Source organism: Symphalangus syndactylus, chromosome 9 (genome assembly GCF_028878055.3).
Source record: "Symphalangus syndactylus isolate Jambi chromosome 9, NHGRI_mSymSyn1-v2.1_pri, whole genome shotgun sequence".
Taxonomy (NCBI): Eukaryota; Metazoa; Chordata; class Mammalia; order Primates; family Hylobatidae; genus Symphalangus; species Symphalangus syndactylus.
Window position 1 is genome coordinate 22,897,200 of NC_072431.2, and position 18,014 is coordinate 22,915,213.

Below are 18,014 nucleotides of genomic sequence, written 5' to 3' on the forward strand. Positions count from 1 at the left end.
GCCCCAGGCTCCCAAAGTGCTGGGATTACAAGCGCGGGCCACTGCTCCTGGCCTGTACTTTCATTTCTATCAGTTGTATAACTTTCAATAGATTACTTAATCCTCTCAGCCAGTGTTCTTCTATTCCAGGAGGTACTGCACTACCTTTTAAGAATGTTAAGGTAAATGAGATAGTAAATATTAAAGTAATATGGGAAAAAAGCCTACAAATAAAACTTTGTGGTTATATTAGTTGTATATGTATAATAAGTTATATTAGGAGTGGTGGTTGTAGTATTGATAGCACTTTGACCTTAGAGCCTACTGAATATGTGTGTCTGATTTGAAGTCTGGAGTCAGGTTATTAACTTGGCTCTGATCCCAACTCTACCATTTGATAGTTGGTTACTTTGTAAGAGCTATTTGAGCTATCATTTTGGTTTCCTCATCTGTAAACAGGAACTGATAATAGTATGAATTTCAGGGTTGTTGAGAGGATTAAAGAAGGGCTAAATAAAACCACTTACATGAGCACACAGTACATAGAAAATTCCTAAGAAACATTAACTTCTCTTGTATTTAATTTTATTTATTTTTGATACAAGGTCTTGCTCTGTCACCCAGGTTGGAGTACAGTGGTGTGATCGTGGCTCACTGCAGCCTCGAACTCCTGGACTCCAGCAATACTCCAGCCTCAGCCTCCTGAGTGACTGGAACTACAGGCTTGCGGCACTATGCCCAGTTAATTAAAACAAATTTTTTTTTAGTAGAGACAGTGTCTCATTATGTTGTCCAGGCTGATCTCAAACTTCTGGGTTGAAGTGATTCTCCCGCCTTGGCCTCCCGAAGTGCTGAGAGTACAGGCGTGAGCTACCACACCTAGCATATTTAATTTTAACATCAAAATTAAGTTGAAACTCTATGAAATTAAAGTATCTCAGCATTTGAGTTTTTAAAATGTAACAATGATAAAGTAATAATAATGTTTGTCTTAAAAACCTTCTTCATGTACCTATATGAAAGACATTGAAACTGTTCATACTAAACTAATCATTAATAATATGAAGACATTTTGATTCAAAATGTTTTCTTTTGCAAGATGACTTTCGGTTACTTCAGAATTTTTTATTAGTTAGCCAAAAATGTATTTCTAACTTTTGCAACTATCCATATAAAAAGTTTTGCCTAAGTGACAATGTACATGCATTAGTTTTTGTGTTTTTTTCTTTTGCAGTGATTACCGTTTATTTTTATTTTCACGTTTACAGATTGAAATCAGCAAGGGATGTGGTTACCAGAACAGGACACTCATTGGCCTTGGGGTCCTTACATAGATATTTAGGAGGGATAAGTTCTTCTCAACACCTAAATTCTTGTATTGGAATCCTTTATACTTTGGCACAGGACAGCACTTCTCCTGATGTGCAGGTGGGTACCTCATGTGATACTTCCCTTGAAATTCATGATTTTTAGATGATGCAGATTGTGTTTATATTGAACATTAATAATTTATGAATATAGTTTCCCCCCATAGTAATTGTGGAAGCCATTGTTAACCTTGGTGGATTTTTAAAATTAAAATCTTCCCCCACACTCAGAGTCTGAAGTCAATTTCAGTGTGTTTTTCTGAAAATGTATCTCTGTTCCATCTTAATAATAGCATTGGGCTAGAAGTGGTGGCTCACGCCCATAATCTCACACTTCAGGACGCCGAGGCGGGCAGATTGCTTGAGCTCAGGAGTTCAAGACCAGTCTAGGCAACATGGTAAAACACTGTCTCTACAAAAGATACAAAAATTAGCCGGGCATGATGGTGTGCATCTGTGGTCTCAGCTACTCAGGAGGCTGCGGTGGGAGGATGGCTTGAGCCAGGGAGACAGAGGTTGCCATAAGTCCAGATAGGTACCAGGTGTTACGATACATTCTTCTAAGTCTCATAGTAATTCTCTTAGTCCTCGTAATAATTTATTAGAGTGTGTATAGCCCATTATGGGGAAATAAAACTGAGGCTTAAGAAGCTAAGCAACTTGCTCACAACTGAAAAGCTAATGAATCATGGAATCAGATCAAGAACACAAGTCACAGACTCCAAACTCCTGTTCTTAACCACTTTACCATATCGTTGTACATATCTTACCCATTTCTGTCAATAAAATCATCATTCTCCTATCTTAATCAAATATGAAATGATTTTTATTTCTCCTGTTCTTTTACTCCCCTTCTGTCATCTTATCTGTCTCCCTTATTAATGTATGCCAAATTACTGTCATAGCCTCCTAATTCGTCACATTTTTAGGTCCTTTTCTTTCCAACTCTCTCTAGATATAAGGCTAAATTCGTTTTCCTAAAAGATTTTCATCTTGCCACTTTCCTGCAGAAAAGCTTGACAAAGTGCTTACTGCTTCTTGAATCAACTTCTTTATTCCAGTCCCATCAACTGACCCCACAGATGTTTTCTGTTACTACCTCAAAGTGTTGACTTCTACAGATGATTTATCCACATGTCATTCTCATGTGTACATTTACATTTTCTTTTTCTCTTTTCTCCTTACATGCCTATTTGATATTCCACATCTTTTAGTCTTTTAAGATCCAGTATAACTACCATCTCATCAAGCTTTAATCCAGTTAGCTTTCCCTCTCTGAATTACCATATTACTACTCGACTCCTCCACTTCATCTAGTACTTGACTGAATTGACTTACAAGGTTTCCATTTTTCACCCGTCTTTATATATAGTACTTTTTGCTTCTATTATATTCTTCTTCTCTCTTCAAGAAGTCTATTCTGAATGTACCTAGTTTTATATTGAATACCTTTTTTGTTGATTAATTCATATACTTTCTGTGGCTGTCAGTGTCATTTCTGAATTTTCTTGATTGCTGTCTCTCACCTTAACAAACAAGCTCATTTTTGCAGCATTTAAAGTATTGTAAGCTTTCTTATACATCCATTGATAAGAGGAATAAAACTTTTTCAGTTCATTTTCTGAAGAGAGCTTTTAATTTACTTCTTGTTATAGAACATTAAAACATACACAAAATTAGAAAGTATACTATAATGAATCTATTGTACTGATCACCTAACTTCAGTGATTATCAGTATATGACCAGTCTTTTTTCATTTAAACCATTGTGTGCGTGTGTGTGTGCATGCGCGCACGCACCTGCCATAAATGTACATATCTATGTACAAATAGTACATTATGTAACCACCACCCGAAATCAAGAAACAGTCCATTATCATTACCCCATACACACTTCTCATACTGTCTTCTAGTTAACTACCTGCCCCCACCAAGGATAACCACTATCCTAATTTGCAACAGTATAAATTAGTTTTGCTTGCTTCTATACTTTATGTAAATGGAATCATACAACATATATTCTTTTATGTCTGGCTTTCTTCATTCAACATTATGTTCAAGAGATTTGTCCATATTGCTGAATATAATTGTAGATTTTGTTGAATCTTTTTAAAAACTTGAATTTTCATTCTTTCTATAGATTAAACAATAAACAATTTTTCAACAAACTAGATTTGATTCAAACTGTTAGCTAAAGTACCAGCTATTATTTGCAATTCTTAATGATGAACTATATCATTCTAAATTGGATGATTGCCTCTGAGTTGGAAGTCCTCCATTTCTCTTTCCACATTAGTAGTAGCATATACATTTGCTGTTACTTTATCACTTGCTTCAACAAAAGAACAACTTAATGTATTTTATGTTTCTTAATGCTGCTGCAATGTTTTTAATTGTTTTTCTTTGTCATTACAGACCTGGGCATTACATTCTCTATCATTGATCATTGATTTTGCTGGCCCACTCTATTATGTGCATGTGGAACCTACCCTTTCTCTTATTATAATGTTGTTGTTAAATGTGCCTCCTACTCATGCTGAAGTTCACCAAAGCCTTGGTCGCTGTTTGAATGCCCTTATTACCACGTTAGGTCCAGAGCTACAAGGTGCGCATAGCTGCTTTTGTGATGTTTTACATTAAAAATAATACACATAAAAGTGAATTCAGTTCCTAGTCTGTATGCTTGGCACGTGATAGGTGCTGTATGTTTTGTTAAACGAATGTATAAATGCCATTCAGCCTGATTTATCTTACCTTGAAAAGACAGAGTACAATATTTAGACAATTACATATCTCCTAAAGATGCCTTCCTTAACAGTTAAAATGACAGACATGAAGCAGAATCATCCAAAGAGCTCTGTTCTCTATTTAAGAAATAAATGGCTAAGTCCAAAATTTCAAATATTACGAGCTGTTCAAATTGCATAGTATTACATGATTATAATACATGAAAGTAATTCTTAACTAATACAAGTGAGGCTAAGTTTACTGGCAATTTCTAATTCCACTTTTTATGAAAATTTGGTATAACCTACTGATAGTCTTAGGTTCTTCTTTGCCTAATAATTTGTGTTGTAATAAACTTTTCAGATTAAGAATAACTAAAGTAGGTCAGGCACAGTGGCTCACGCCTGTAATCCTAGCACTTTGGGAAGCTGAAGCAGGTGGATCACTGGATCTCAGGAGTTCGAGACCAGCCTGGCCAACATGGTGAAACCCTGTCTACTAAAAATATGAAAAATTAGCCAGGCATGGTGGTGTGCACCTGTAGTCCCAGCTACTTGGGAGACTGGAGGCAGGAGAATCACTTGAACCCGGAAGCCGGGGGTTGCTGTGAGCCAAAATGGCACCATTGCACTCCAGCCTGGGCAACAGACTGAGACTCTGTCTCAAAAAAAAAAAAAATAACTGATCTAAAAATCTGTAACTTAGATTATCCCTACTTTTGTAGAAGAAATTGTACGTCACAGATTCGTAGCTTAAAACTGGAAGTAAATCTTAAAACCTGTAATATATGTTTAAAGAGTAATGTTTTTATAGGCCAATTATTAAAAGCTTTCTGCTTTTTGTTTTAGGTAACAGTACTTCAATTTCTACCTTAAGGACTTCCTGTCTACTGGGTTGTGCAGTAATGCAAGATAACCCAGACTGCCTTGTTCAAGCTCAGGCCATCTCTTGCCTTCAGCAGCTTCATATGTTTGCTCCACGACATGTCAACTTGTCTAGCCTGGTTAGCTGCCTCTGTGTGAGTATAAAATTGTAAACGAGCTCTTAGTTTCTTTTATTTGAATCTTAGATTTATTCCAGTACACATTTTAATTATACTCTAGACTATGTACAAAGTTATGTGTTATATACATAGCTATTTCCCCTCAGTTCTAGTCTTTTTCAGAAGTAGGGGGCAGCTTTCATGTGATCAGCTCCTAACTCTCTCATATTAATTTTTCTCCCATTATAATCATAATGTTGAACTTGATTATTTGGAATATTTATTCATAAGTCAATAAACACATATTGGATGCTTATAATGTCCCACGTACTATATAAATGCTGTAGGACATGCAAAACTCTATGTGGTCACCTGTCTCTTTTTTCTTCTTTTTCATCTATTCTAAGTTCTTTGCATTCCAGATGGAGAAATAACACTTTTCCTTAATATTCCAGCAACATATGCATCAGTATCTGGCTTCTAATATTGTATCTACTGAATGTAGAAAGATAAAGGCCATCAACCAGAAGTTCCTTTGAAGTGGTTCACTATCATTGGTTTTAAGACTTCCCCTGGCCAGGCGCAGTGGCTCACGCCTGTAATCCCAACACTTTGGGAGGCCAAGGTGGGCACATCACCTGAGGTCAGTTTAAAACCAGCCTGGCCAACATGGCGAAACCCCTTCTCTACTAAAAATACAAAAATTAGCTGGGCGTGGTGGTGGCCTCCTGTAATCCCGGCTACTCGGGAGGCTGAGCCAGGAGAATCGCTTGAACCCAGGAAATGGAGGTTGCAGTGAGCCAAGATCATGCCATTGGCACTCCAGCCTGGGCAACAAGAGTGAAACTCTGTCTCAGGGGAAAAAAAAAAAAGATTTACCATGTGACCAGTTTCTATCTGGACTTGCCTCAAAAATTGAGTTGCATTTAGAATTATAAATTGGCACCATTGGTTTTCAAATTTTTCTACTCCTGCAGTGTTCGTAGCACACTCCCATAAGTAACGTGACTGTTGAAAATCATTATATAGACCTTTCATTTTCAAGCTTGAGGCAAAATATGCCGCATTTCAGAGCTTGAAAGAATCTCAGAATCTTAAAAATCTGTCATATAGATTATCCCTACTTTTGTAGAATGGTGTTTGCATTATTAAAACCAATCTTCTCAGTAAAAAGATAAACTGAAGACCGAAAAGTTAAATAAAGTAACACATCTAGCTCACCTAAGTGGTGGCTAAATCTACATTGCGGGTTTCTGAACTCCTCCTTCAGTCCTCATTTCATTATTCCATACTACCTTTGTAGATTTTATGGATAGATCTTACCTCAACTCTGCCACCTCCTAGCTGTGCGCCTTTAGGGAAGTCCCGTAATCTCTTCTAGCCTCAGCTACCTTGTCTGCAAAACATGAGGATTACACAAAATGCTGCTTGTAAAGGCACATGTCTCAGGCATTTAGTTAGTACTCAATAATGGTAGTTGCCTTTGCTGTCTTGACATGTGTCTTCAACACACAGTATATTATTATATTAATTATTGATACTGATAGTCATATAAAACTGTTTATTTATTTATTTTAGAGGCACAGTCTCACTTTGTCAGGCTGAAGCACGGTGGTACAATCATAGCTCACAGTAGCCTCGAACTGCTGGGCTCAAGTGATCCTCCCCCCTCAGCCTCCAAAGTAGCTAGGACTACAGGAATGTACCACCACACCTAGCTAATTTTTTTTCTTTTTTGTAGGGACAGTGTCTTGCTGTGTTACCCAGGCTGGTCTTGAACTTTTGGTCTTAAGCCATCCGCCTGCCTCAGCCCCACAAAGTGCTGGGATTACAGGTGTGAGCCACCATGCCTAGCCCAATAAAACTTTAAAAAGAGAATGTGACTGACTTTCTGATAGAAACTTTTGTTCCTGTATTTTTTTAGATCTGGGTCAATCATGTATTAGGGAGAACAGTACTTACAGGAAAAGGATTTTACCTATACCATTCAGGGACTCTTCCCCAGGAATATTACTTTTATATTTGAAGAGCCATTCTTAAAACCAGTTATTGAAAAATTTTTCGCTCCTTTGCATTTGATCTTTTAGTCTCTATTTAAATTTAGTGATACTGCCATTTTTTCTTCTTGTCTTACAGAAGATTTCCATTAATTACCTATAAAATTTCTCCTTTACCTGATACGTGATTTTTTTTATTAACTAAAGTTTATTGAGAAATGAAGAACAAGAATAACCCATTAATTCATGATGAATAAAATCTGATTGGCTGGGCACAATGGCTCACACCTGTAGTTCCAGCACTTTGGGAGGTCAAGGTAGAAGGAACATTTGAGTCCAGGAGTTCGAAACCAGCCTGGGGAACATAGTGAGACCTCGTCTCTACAGAAAATTTTAAGAAAATTTTCCGGACATGGCTGTGTGCACCTATAGTCCCACTACTACTTGGGAGGGTGAGGTGGGAGGATCACCTGAACCCAGGGTGTTGAGGCAACAGTGAGCCATGATTGCGCCAGTGCACTCCACCCTGGGCAATGGAGCAAGACACTGTCTCAAAAATGTAAATAAATAAAATCTGATCAAACTTATTAACTTTTTCCCTTTCCCAGATCAAAAAAGGGTACATATTTACTGCAGGAAAAAAAAAAATAGGCATCAAAAAAAAAGTTACATATGAAAAAGAATAGAGATTATTATATTATCAGACTTTTGGGTACATTAGAGCAAGTGAGAAAATCTGAAGTAACAGTTACAAATCGTAAGTTAACTCATAATATTCAAGCTGTCAAATGATTTTTTTAATACATAATCATAGTCAAAAATTATCACTATAGTGTGTTAATTTAGTGTCTCAATATTTTGGTTAGTAATTTATTCTGAATTTATTAGATTGAATTTATTATATTTTAGAGTATTCACCAAAGTAAGGAAATTGCATTTCATCATTAGGCAAAAATCTTACTGGGAAGTATTTTCCTCTAACTGCATGCTCTTTAACATCCATTCTGAACTTGGCCTTAGCTACACTAGCAATTCTGAATACTCTTAGTTTTAAAACTTGGCTTCTAAGAGTTAAACTATAATTAACTTCTGATGAGGTAAACCATTAACTTTGCCTCTTGCTGGACACCTGTTCATGTGAATGCAATCCAGATCACTCCTCTCAACACTTATGTATACTTGATTGGGTCTGATACTGAGGCTTAATCAGAGATTCCAAAGAAAAACCTAAAATTAATCACATGTACATTTTAAAATTATATATTTACGTCTTAGTTCTTGAGTTGACTATTTTCAAGAACTTGGCTCAACTCATTTTGTTGGAAAATAAAATATTTGTGGCAAATTTTTAAGCTGAAGCTAAGCCAATTTAAATAATAACTATCAACATTTATATTTTAATGCTTAGCTGACTGTTGTCAAAGTCATCCTAATATTTATCTTTTGGTTTTTGTCATGACTGGTGTGTCATTTGTTTTTGTGCAGGAGATCTTGTTGGATAATTCTGTGTTGGTAGGTCCCTGACCCTTGATTCCTAACTTTTTTTTAGTTTTGCGGTGCTGTTTCTTTGTGTCATTTTTTGGTTGTAGATGTTTGTTTTCCTCTGCATCTCTTTTTTTAAGCGAACCATTAATGCTAAGTCCAGTATGTGTAGCATGTTTCGTGGTGTTTATTTGATACCAATATAAGCAAATCCTTCCTAACCTTCTCCAGCTGGTGCACTCACTCCTTGCACTAAATTTGGTCTCATTTTTATTTTCATTTCAGAAAATAATTGTAGTTACAGTTTAATTTAATTTCTGTATTTTGCCTGCTTTGTTTGTTTGCCTTAAGCCACTGTATTCCTCTTCCCAATACAAATGCTGGAGAATGACATGGAGACATTAAGCCTCCCGTTTTACCTTGTGTGACAGCCTTCAGTCTTTTTTCTACCAAACAAGTAAAGGGTACTTCCAAGCATGCTTTTTCTAAAAGATGTTTGACTAGCCTGAATAAATGCTGCACCTGCTTTGTATTATATGCTTGTAAAACTCCAGTTGAAATGACTAGTAGATTTATTAACTTTTCTTTAAAATTGTCTTGTTAAGTGCTTTTTTTGTCATTGTTGTTAAATACAACAGTAACCTTGGGGACGAGTAAACATAATCTTTTTATATTTTAACTTCTCTGTTATCCTAACCTGCTAACAATATAGTTTCTAAACATGGGATTACATTACACCTTGAGACTTTTCTATGAATGGCATTCCTCTCTATCCACTTTTGGCTTCATAATACAGCTTGAAGGTATAACAGAACATACTTATAAAGCTGTTCCAGCACTCTATCCTGGGTAACAGAGCGAGATACCCTGTCTCAAAAAAAAAAAAAAACAAAAAAAAACTGCTCAATGATGATATATGCACAAATTTTTACTGTTTCTTGGCTTCTGATAAAATGTAGAATTTGGCTCTCTTTGCATGTGTTTCTTCTTGTATATATATATATATATTTTTTTTTTTTTTTTTTGAGACAGTTTCACTCTGTCACCCAGGCTGGAGTGCAGTGGTGCAATCTCAGCTCACTGCAACTTCTGCCTCCCGGGTTCAAGCAATTCTCCTGCCTCAGCCTCCCCAGTAGCTGGGACTACAGGTGTGCACCACCACACCCGGCTAATTTTTGTATTACTAGTAGAGACAGGGCTTGACCATGTTGGCCAGACTGGTCTCAAACTCCTGACCTCAAGTGATCCACCTGCCTCGGCCTCCCTGGGTGTGAGCCATCATGCCCAGCCCTCTTCTCATATATATATATGTTTTTGGTTTTTTTCCTGAGACAGAGTCTCTGTCCCCCAGGCTGGAGTGCAGAGGCGTGATCTCAGTTCACTGCGACCTCCACCTCCCAGGTTCAAGCAATTCTCCTGCCTCAGCCTCCCGAGTAGCGGGGATTACAGGCACCTGCTACCATGCCCGGCTAATTTTTTTGTATTTTTTAGCAGAGACAGGATTTCACCATGTTGGCCAGGCTGGTTTTGAACTCCTGACCTCAAGTGATATGCCTACCTCGGCCTCCCAAAGTGCTAGCGTTAACAGACGTCAGCCACCACGCCTGACACTCTTCTTATATATTCTTAATAGCTCCTACTACCTACCTTTTATTTCCTCCCAAAATTTAGCCTCTGCTCTTTACAAAACTTCACCTACTTCAGTCCTGTTTTTCCCGCATATGCCAAATCTAAAGATCGCCATAAAATTATGCCATTATTTCTCAAATTTTGCTTTGAAGATCACTACCATAATATACCTATTTATTTTGTAGACCATACCAAACTGATCTTTACTTTCATAGTACAAAATTAAAAATCTCAACTTTATTTCATATATGAAATCACTAAGAATTTTTATCCATTAACCTTTGACTTATAACTGAAGTATATTACCAGTCTTATCATTTGCCATGGGTAGATACAACCTATTGAGATTTACATTGCATCTGTAAGATGTGTACATATATGTATTCTATCAATACATAAATATGTATGAATATATATAAAATTTGGTGTTCTGTAATGCTTGTCTCTAGAGAGCATTTTTGGTGAATGTTTTCTGCCTTTATTTGAAAATGCATTTACTTTATATGTTGTCTGATTAAAATATTATTGTTAAGAGACTACACTAATAATAACTAACATTTATTGAGCATTTACTATTTGACAGGTACTGTGGTAAGCACTTTGCATGTTACTTTATGTTAATGTCACAGTAGCCCTGAGAGATGCAGTAGTGTTACAAATGAGGAAACTAAGGCACTCTAGAGGAGTTAAATAATTTGCCCACAGTCACACAGCTAGTAAGTGATGGATCTAGGACTCAAACTGAGGCATTTTGACTCTGGAGCCTCCATTTTAACCAGTATGCTGTATTGCCTATATGGATGTGTATAAATTTCTGCTTAGAGAATGATAAAACATTATAATATAGTTGCATGAACACAAATGTATAAACTGCAACTAAATCCTTTCCGTTGCAGTTCTTTTTTTCTCTTAAAACTCTGTTTATTCATATAAATTCTGCCTTCTGACACTGCCAAAAGACTTTTGCTTAGATTTATGAGTAGTGCATAATCTAGTACACATATTACCTATTAAGCTGTTTCTAAGTTATATAATCAGAAATATATTCTAGAATGGTTTCAAGAAGTTCCTATGTATTTATAAATTGTGTCCAGCCCGCTGATGGGCTGGACAGAATCAGGAAGGGGTCCAGTGAATATCTATTAGACTCATTGAGTGCCAACAAGAATTTTAGCTCTGTCATTCCTCAAATGGTATTTTTCAGGTGAATCTTTGTAGCCCCTACTTGTTACTGAGAAGAGCAGTACTGGCTTGCTTACGTCAACTTGTACAAAGAGAAGCAGCTGAAGTTTCAGAACATGCTGTTATGTTTGCTAAGGATAGCAGGGAAGAGTTGACTCCAGGTAATTCCCTTGATCAAGATTATGTCCAGCTCAAATGATTATTTTTATTTTAAATTTTCCATATATACATGCGTTTTGAAGCAATTTAAAAGTCAATACGTCTTAAACCTGCTACAAGAAAGAGTTGCTAACAGTTATTCTAACCAGTGATGTTACTGGTTTAGAGCGGTGGTTCTCAAACTGGTTTTCAAATCAGCAGTGTATACCTTACCTGGGAACTTGTTAGAAATGTAGATTATTGAGACCCATCCCAGACCTACTGAACCAGAAATCTGGGAGTATTACCTGGCAATCTGTATTTTTAAATCTATATTTTTACAGTCCCTATGTCAGTATAGCTGTGTGCCACCTAATGGCATTTTGGTCAACAACAGACTGCACATACAACAGTGGTCCCATAAGATTATAATACCATATCTTCACTGTATTTTTTCTATGTTTTGATACACAAATGTTTACCATTGTGCTATAATTGCCTATAGTATCCAGTACAGTAACTTGTTCTATGGGTTTGTAGCCTATGAGTAATAGGCTATGCCATATAGCCTGTATGTGTAGTCTGTACCATCTAGGTTTAGGTAAGTACACTCTATGATGTTCACACGACAATGAAATTGCCTAACAACACATTCTTCAGAACATAATCCTATTACGCCATGCATGACTGTACTAAAGTTTGAGAGCCACTGATCTAGAGCAAGTTTTTTCACAGCAGTCAAATGAAATGGGATTAGCCCTTAAATAATTTATCACACATGCCTGTTTGCCACAGAATCTCACTGTCATAAAATTTATTATAGATATGTCTGCTACAAGTTAGAGTTTTTAATGCCCCTTCTTTTACATTTTAGAGCTGAATTAAAGGATTTCTTAGCCAGTAAGATTTAAGCGTATATCACTTCATTTTAAAACTATGATATGAATAGCCTGAATTTGCATATGAATTCAAAGAAACTATTAGCCTACAAAAATAGTAATAATAGGCCAGGTGTGGTGGCTCACACCTGTAATCTTAAGCACTTTGTGAGGCTAAGGCGAGAGGACTGTTTTAGGTCAGGAGTTCAGAAACAGCCCTAGGGGCCAGACACACTGGCTCATGCTTGTCATCTCAGCACTTTGGGAGGCCAAGATAGGAGGATGGCTTGAGGCCAGGAGTTCAAGACCAGCCTGGTCAACATAGTGAGACTTCATCTCTATTTTTAAAATTTATATATATATACATATATATATATATATATATATATGTATATATAAAAATAACACCCTGCACAACATGGCATGACCCCATCTTTACAAAAGATTTTAAAATTAGCCAGGTGTTGTGGTACACATCTGTAGTCCCAGCTACTAATTAATCAGGAGGCTGAGAGAAGAGAATTGCTTGAGCCCAGGAGTTTGAGGTTGCTGTGAGTTATTATGCCACCACACTGCAGCCTGGGTTGCAGATCAAAACACTGACTCCAAAAAAAAAAGTAATTATCTTGTACTCTGGCTGGTCACAGTGGCTCACGTTTGTAATCCCAGTACTTCAGGAGGCCAAGGTGGGCAGATCACCTGAGGTCAGGAGTTCGAGACCAGCCCAGCAAACATGGCGAAACCCCGTCTCTACTAAAAATATAAAAAATTAGCTCTGTGGTGGCATGCGCCTGTAGTCCCAGCTACTTGAGAGGCTGAGGCACAAGAATCGGTTGAACCCGGGAGGGGGAGGTTGTGGTGGGCCGAAATTGCACCACTGCACTCCAGCCTGGGCACCAGAGTGAGAATCTGTCTCAAAAAATAATAATAATAATTTATGTATATAGTTTCCAAAGTACCATCATACTTTTAGAAAGTTATAGACTTCATGGAGCTTTTCAGTATCTTAAGCTTTTAGATCCATAATATATTTTACTATCAGTAATCTATGCTCTTTAAGTAACAGTTTTATTCTTAGGACATTAAAATATTTAGGGAGCTGGGCCAGTTGTGGCGGCATGTACTTGTAGTCCCAGCTTCCTTAGAGGCTGAGGTGAGAAGATCACTTTAGCCCAGGAATTCAAGGCCAGCCTGAGCAATATAGTGAGACCTTGTCTCTAACAAAAACAAAAATAAAAACTTTTGCTTCAACTTGAATTAATCAGCATGGCTGGGCTGCTATACAGAATACCTAGTATTGTGGGTTTGGTTCCAGACCATGCAAAAGCAAGTCAGGAATTTTTTGTTTTCCAGTGCGTATCAGTTATGTTTGTACTATACTGTAGTCTCTAAGTGTGAAATAGCATTATGGCTAAAAAAGCAATGTACATACCTTAAATTAAAAATTCTTTATTGCTAAAAGATGCTAACCATCATCTGAGCCTTCAGTGAGTCATAATCTTTTTGCTGGTAGAGGGTCTTGCTCAGTGTTGATGGCTGCTTAATCAGGGTGGTGGTTGCTAAAGGTTTGGGGGGGTGGCTGTGGCGATTTCTTTTTCTTTTTTTTTTTTTTCTTTTTTTTTTTTTTTGAGATGGAGTCTTGCTCTGTCACCCAGGCTGAAGTGCAGTGGCATGATCTTGGCTCACTGCAAGCTCCGCCTCCCAGATTTCCACCATTCTCTTGCCTCAGCCTCCCAAGTAGCTGGGACTACAGGTGCCCACCACCACACCTGGCTAATTTTTTATATTTTTAGCAGAGACGGGATTTCACCATGTTAGCCAGGATTGTCTCAATCTCCTGACCTCGTGATCCACTCGCCTCGGCCTCCCAAAGTGCTGGGACTAAAGGCGTGAGCCACCACACCCGGCCGGCCATTTCTTAAAATAAGACAGCAATGAAGTTTGCCATATCCATTGACTTCCTTTCATGAAAGATTACTCTGTAACATGCAATGCTTTTTGATAGCATTTTACTTAGAGTAGAACTTTGAAAACTAGAATCAATTCTCTCAAACCTGCTACCACTTTATCAACTAATTCACGTAATATTCTGAATCCTTTGTTGTAATTTCAACAGTGTTCACAGCATCTTCACCAGGAGTAGATTCCATCTCCAGAAACCATCTAGAATGATAATCCTTTCCAGAAGGTTTTCAGTTACTTTGCCTGGATCCATCCGTCTGTGGCAGCTGTAGCCTTACAAAATGCATTTTTTAAATAAGACAACTTGAAAGTCAAAATGACTCCTTAATCTGCAGAATGGATATTGTATTACCAGGCATGAAAACAACGTTTATCTCCTTGTACGCGTCCACGAGAGCTCTTGGGTAACTAGGCGAATTGTCAGTGAGCAGTAATATTTTGAAAATAATCTTTTTTTTTTTTCTGAGCAGTAAGTCTTAACAGTGGACTTAAAATGTTCAGTAAACCCTGTTGTAAACAGATATGCTATCATCCAGGCAGATTTGACATAATTTTTTTTGTTTGTTTGTTTTGTTTTGAGACAGGGTCTCTCTCTGTCGCCCTGGCTGGAGTGCAGTGGCACGACCTGGGCTCACTGCAGCCTCTACTTTCCAGGCTCATGTGATCTTTCCACCTCAGCCTCCTTGGTAGCTGGACCACAGATGAATGTCACCACATCCAGCTAAATTTTTTTGTGTGTGTTTTTTGTAGAGATGGGGTCTCACCTTGTTGCCCAGGCTGGTCTTGAACTCCTGGGCTCAAGTGATCCACCTGCCTCAGCCTCCCAAAGTGCTGGGATTACAGGTGTGAGCCACCATGCCTGGCCAATTAAGCATAATCCTTAAGAACCATGGGATATTTGGAATGGTCAGTGAGCACTGGCATTAAAGTCACCAGCTGCATTAGCCCATCACAAGAGAGTCAGCCTATCCTTTGAATGTAGGAATTGGCTTCTCCTCTCTAGCTATGAAAGTCCCAGATGGCATCTTCCAATAGAAGGCTATTTCATAGACTTTGAAATCTGTTGTTTTAGGCTGGGCTCTCGCCTGTTATCCCAACACTTTGGAAGGCCAAGGTGGGTGGATCACTTGAGGTCAGGAGTTCAAGACCAGCCTGGCCAACATGGTGAAACCCCGTCTCTATTAAAAATACAAAAATTAGCTGGATGTGATGGTAGTGGGTGCCTGTAATCCCAGCTACTCAGGAGACTGAGGCATGAGAATAGCTTGAACCTGGGAGGCAGAGGTTGCAGTGAGCCAAGATCATGCCACTGTACTCCAGCCTGGGTGATAGAGCAAGACTCAGTCTCAAAAAAAAGGAAAGAAAAAGAAAAACTGTTGTTTTGACCTTAGCTAGGTCTTCTGGCTAACTTGATGAAGCTTCTACATCAGGATTTGCTGCTTTATCTTGCATTTTTATGTTATGGAGACAGCTTATTTCCTTAACCCCATGAACCAACCTCTGCTAGTTTCTACCTTTTCTTCTGTAGCTTCCTCACCTCTCCCAGCCTTCAAAGAATTGAAGAGAGTTAGGGTCTTGCTCTGCATCAGGCTCAATGTTGTGGCTGATTTGAACTTTTTTTTTTTTTTTTTTTTTTGAGATGGAGTCTTGCTGTGTCGCCCAGGCTGGTGTGCAGTGGCGTGATCTTGGCTCACTGCAACCTCCGTCTCCCGGGTTCAAGCAATTCTTCTGCCTCAGCCTCCCGAGTAGGTGGGATTACAGGCGCCCACCACCATGCCTGGCTAATTTTTGTATTTTTAGCAGAGACAGGGTTTCATCATGTTGGCTAGGCTGGTCTTGAACTGCTGACCTTAGGTGATCCGCCCACCTCAGTCTCCCAAAGTGCTGGGATTACAGGCGTGAGCCTGATTTGAACTTTTATCCAGATCACTAAAACTTTCTCTGTGTTGGTTAATAAGGTTGTTTATCTTCCTTATCATTTGTGTGTTCACTGGAGTAGCTTTTTAAATTTCCTTCAAGAACTTTTCTTTTGCATTCACAACTTAGATAACTGGCCTAAAAGACACTTAACTTTTGGTCTGTCTTGGCTTTTGACATGCCTTTCTCACTAAGCTTAAATCATTTTAAATCTTGGTTTAAAGTGAGGGACGTGTGACTCTTCCTTTCACATGAACACTGCAGTGCCATTGCAGTGTCATTGGCCTAATTTTGATACTGTTGTGTCTCAGAAAATAGAGAGGACTGATTAGAATAAAAGAGATGGGGAGTGGCCAGGAGAGAAAGAGAAATGGCATGGAGCAGTCAGAACACACTCAACATTTATTGAATAAGTTTGCTGTTTTACGTGGGCATAGTTTGTGGCACTCCAAAACAATTAAAATAGTAACATCAAAGATCACTGATCACAGATCATCATAACAGATACTATGATTTTTTGAACCCAAAAGAATTACGCAGTGAACATGTTGATTCATGTACTTAATGTCTTTATGACACTCATTTTATAGACATCTCTCTCCATACACACACATAAACCTTTTGCCAAATCATCTTAAAGCAGGCCCCAGACATCATGACAGTTCACCCTAAATACTTAAGTTTGCATTTCCCAAGAAGAAGGATATGGTTTGGCTTTGTGTCCCAATCCAAATCTCATCTTGAATTACAATCCCCAAAATGCTGATAATGATGTGGACAATGAAGCCCAAGGTGAGATGGTCTTAGATTGAGTTGAGGAACTTCCTAGGAATTGTAGTAAAGGTCACTCTTATTATGCTTAAGCAAAGGGACTGGCAGCGTTTTGCTCCTGCCCTAGAGATCTGTGGAACTTTGAACTTGAGAGAGATTATCTGAAATTAGAATTTATGTTTAAAAGGGAATCAGAGGCCGGGTGTGGTGGCTCATGCCTGTAATCCCAGCACTTTGAGGGGCTGACGTGGGTGGATCACCTGAGGTCAGGAGTTTGAGACCAGCCTGGCCAAATGATGAAAACCCATCTCTACTAAAAATACAAAACTTAGCCATGTGTGGTGGTGGCACCTGTAATCCCAGCTACTGGGGAGGCCGAGGCAGGAGAATTGTTTGAACCCAGGAGGCGGAGGCTGCAGTGAGTTGAGATTGCACCACTGCACTCCAGCCTGGGCGACAAAGTGAGACTCTGTCTCAAAAAAAAAAAAAAAAATGGTGAAGGAAGCAGAGCATATAAAAGTTTGGAAAATTTGCAGCCTGAGGATGTGATAGAAAAGAAAACCCCATTTTCTGGGGAGAAATTCAAGCGCGCTGCAGAAATTTTCATAAGTAACAAGGAGTCGAATGTTAATCTTTTTTTTTTTTTTGAGACAGAGCCTCACTCTGTTGCCCAGGCTGGAGTGCAGTGGCGCAATCTCGGCTCACTGGAAGCTCTGCCTCCTGGGTTCATGCTATTCTCTTGCCTCAGCCTCCTGAGTAGCTGGGACTACAGGCGCCCGCCACCACACCCAGTTAAGTTTTTGTATTTTTTAGTAGAGACAGGGTTTCATCTTGTTAGCCAGGATGGTCTCGATCTCCTGACCTCATGATCTGCCCACCTCAGCCTCCCAAAGTGCTGGGATTACAGGCGTGAGCTACCCGCACCTTCCTCGAATGTTAATCTTAATCACCAAGACAATGAAGAAAATGTCTCCAGGGCATGTCAAAGACCTCAGCAACAGCCC

At 38.6% G+C, this 18,014-nt stretch overlaps 1 protein-coding gene across 13 annotated transcripts in view; it reads left to right on the forward strand.

Moving 5' to 3' along the window:
• HEATR5A (HEAT repeat containing 5A) overlaps positions 1–18,014 on the forward strand; it is a 134,988-nt gene that overhangs the window by 71,809 nt on the left and 45,165 nt on the right. For all 13 annotated transcript variants that reach the window (XM_063645890.1, XM_063645888.1, XM_055291586.2 and 10 more), the window contains 4 exons: positions 1,248–1,407; positions 3,761–3,950; positions 4,921–5,090; positions 11,367–11,505. In XM_063645890.1, coding sequence (XP_063501960.1) covers positions 1,248–1,407; positions 3,761–3,950; positions 4,921–5,090; positions 11,367–11,505 — 659 coding nt within the window. The remainder of the gene's footprint in view (positions 1–1,247; positions 1,408–3,760; positions 3,951–4,920; positions 5,091–11,366; positions 11,506–18,014) is intronic.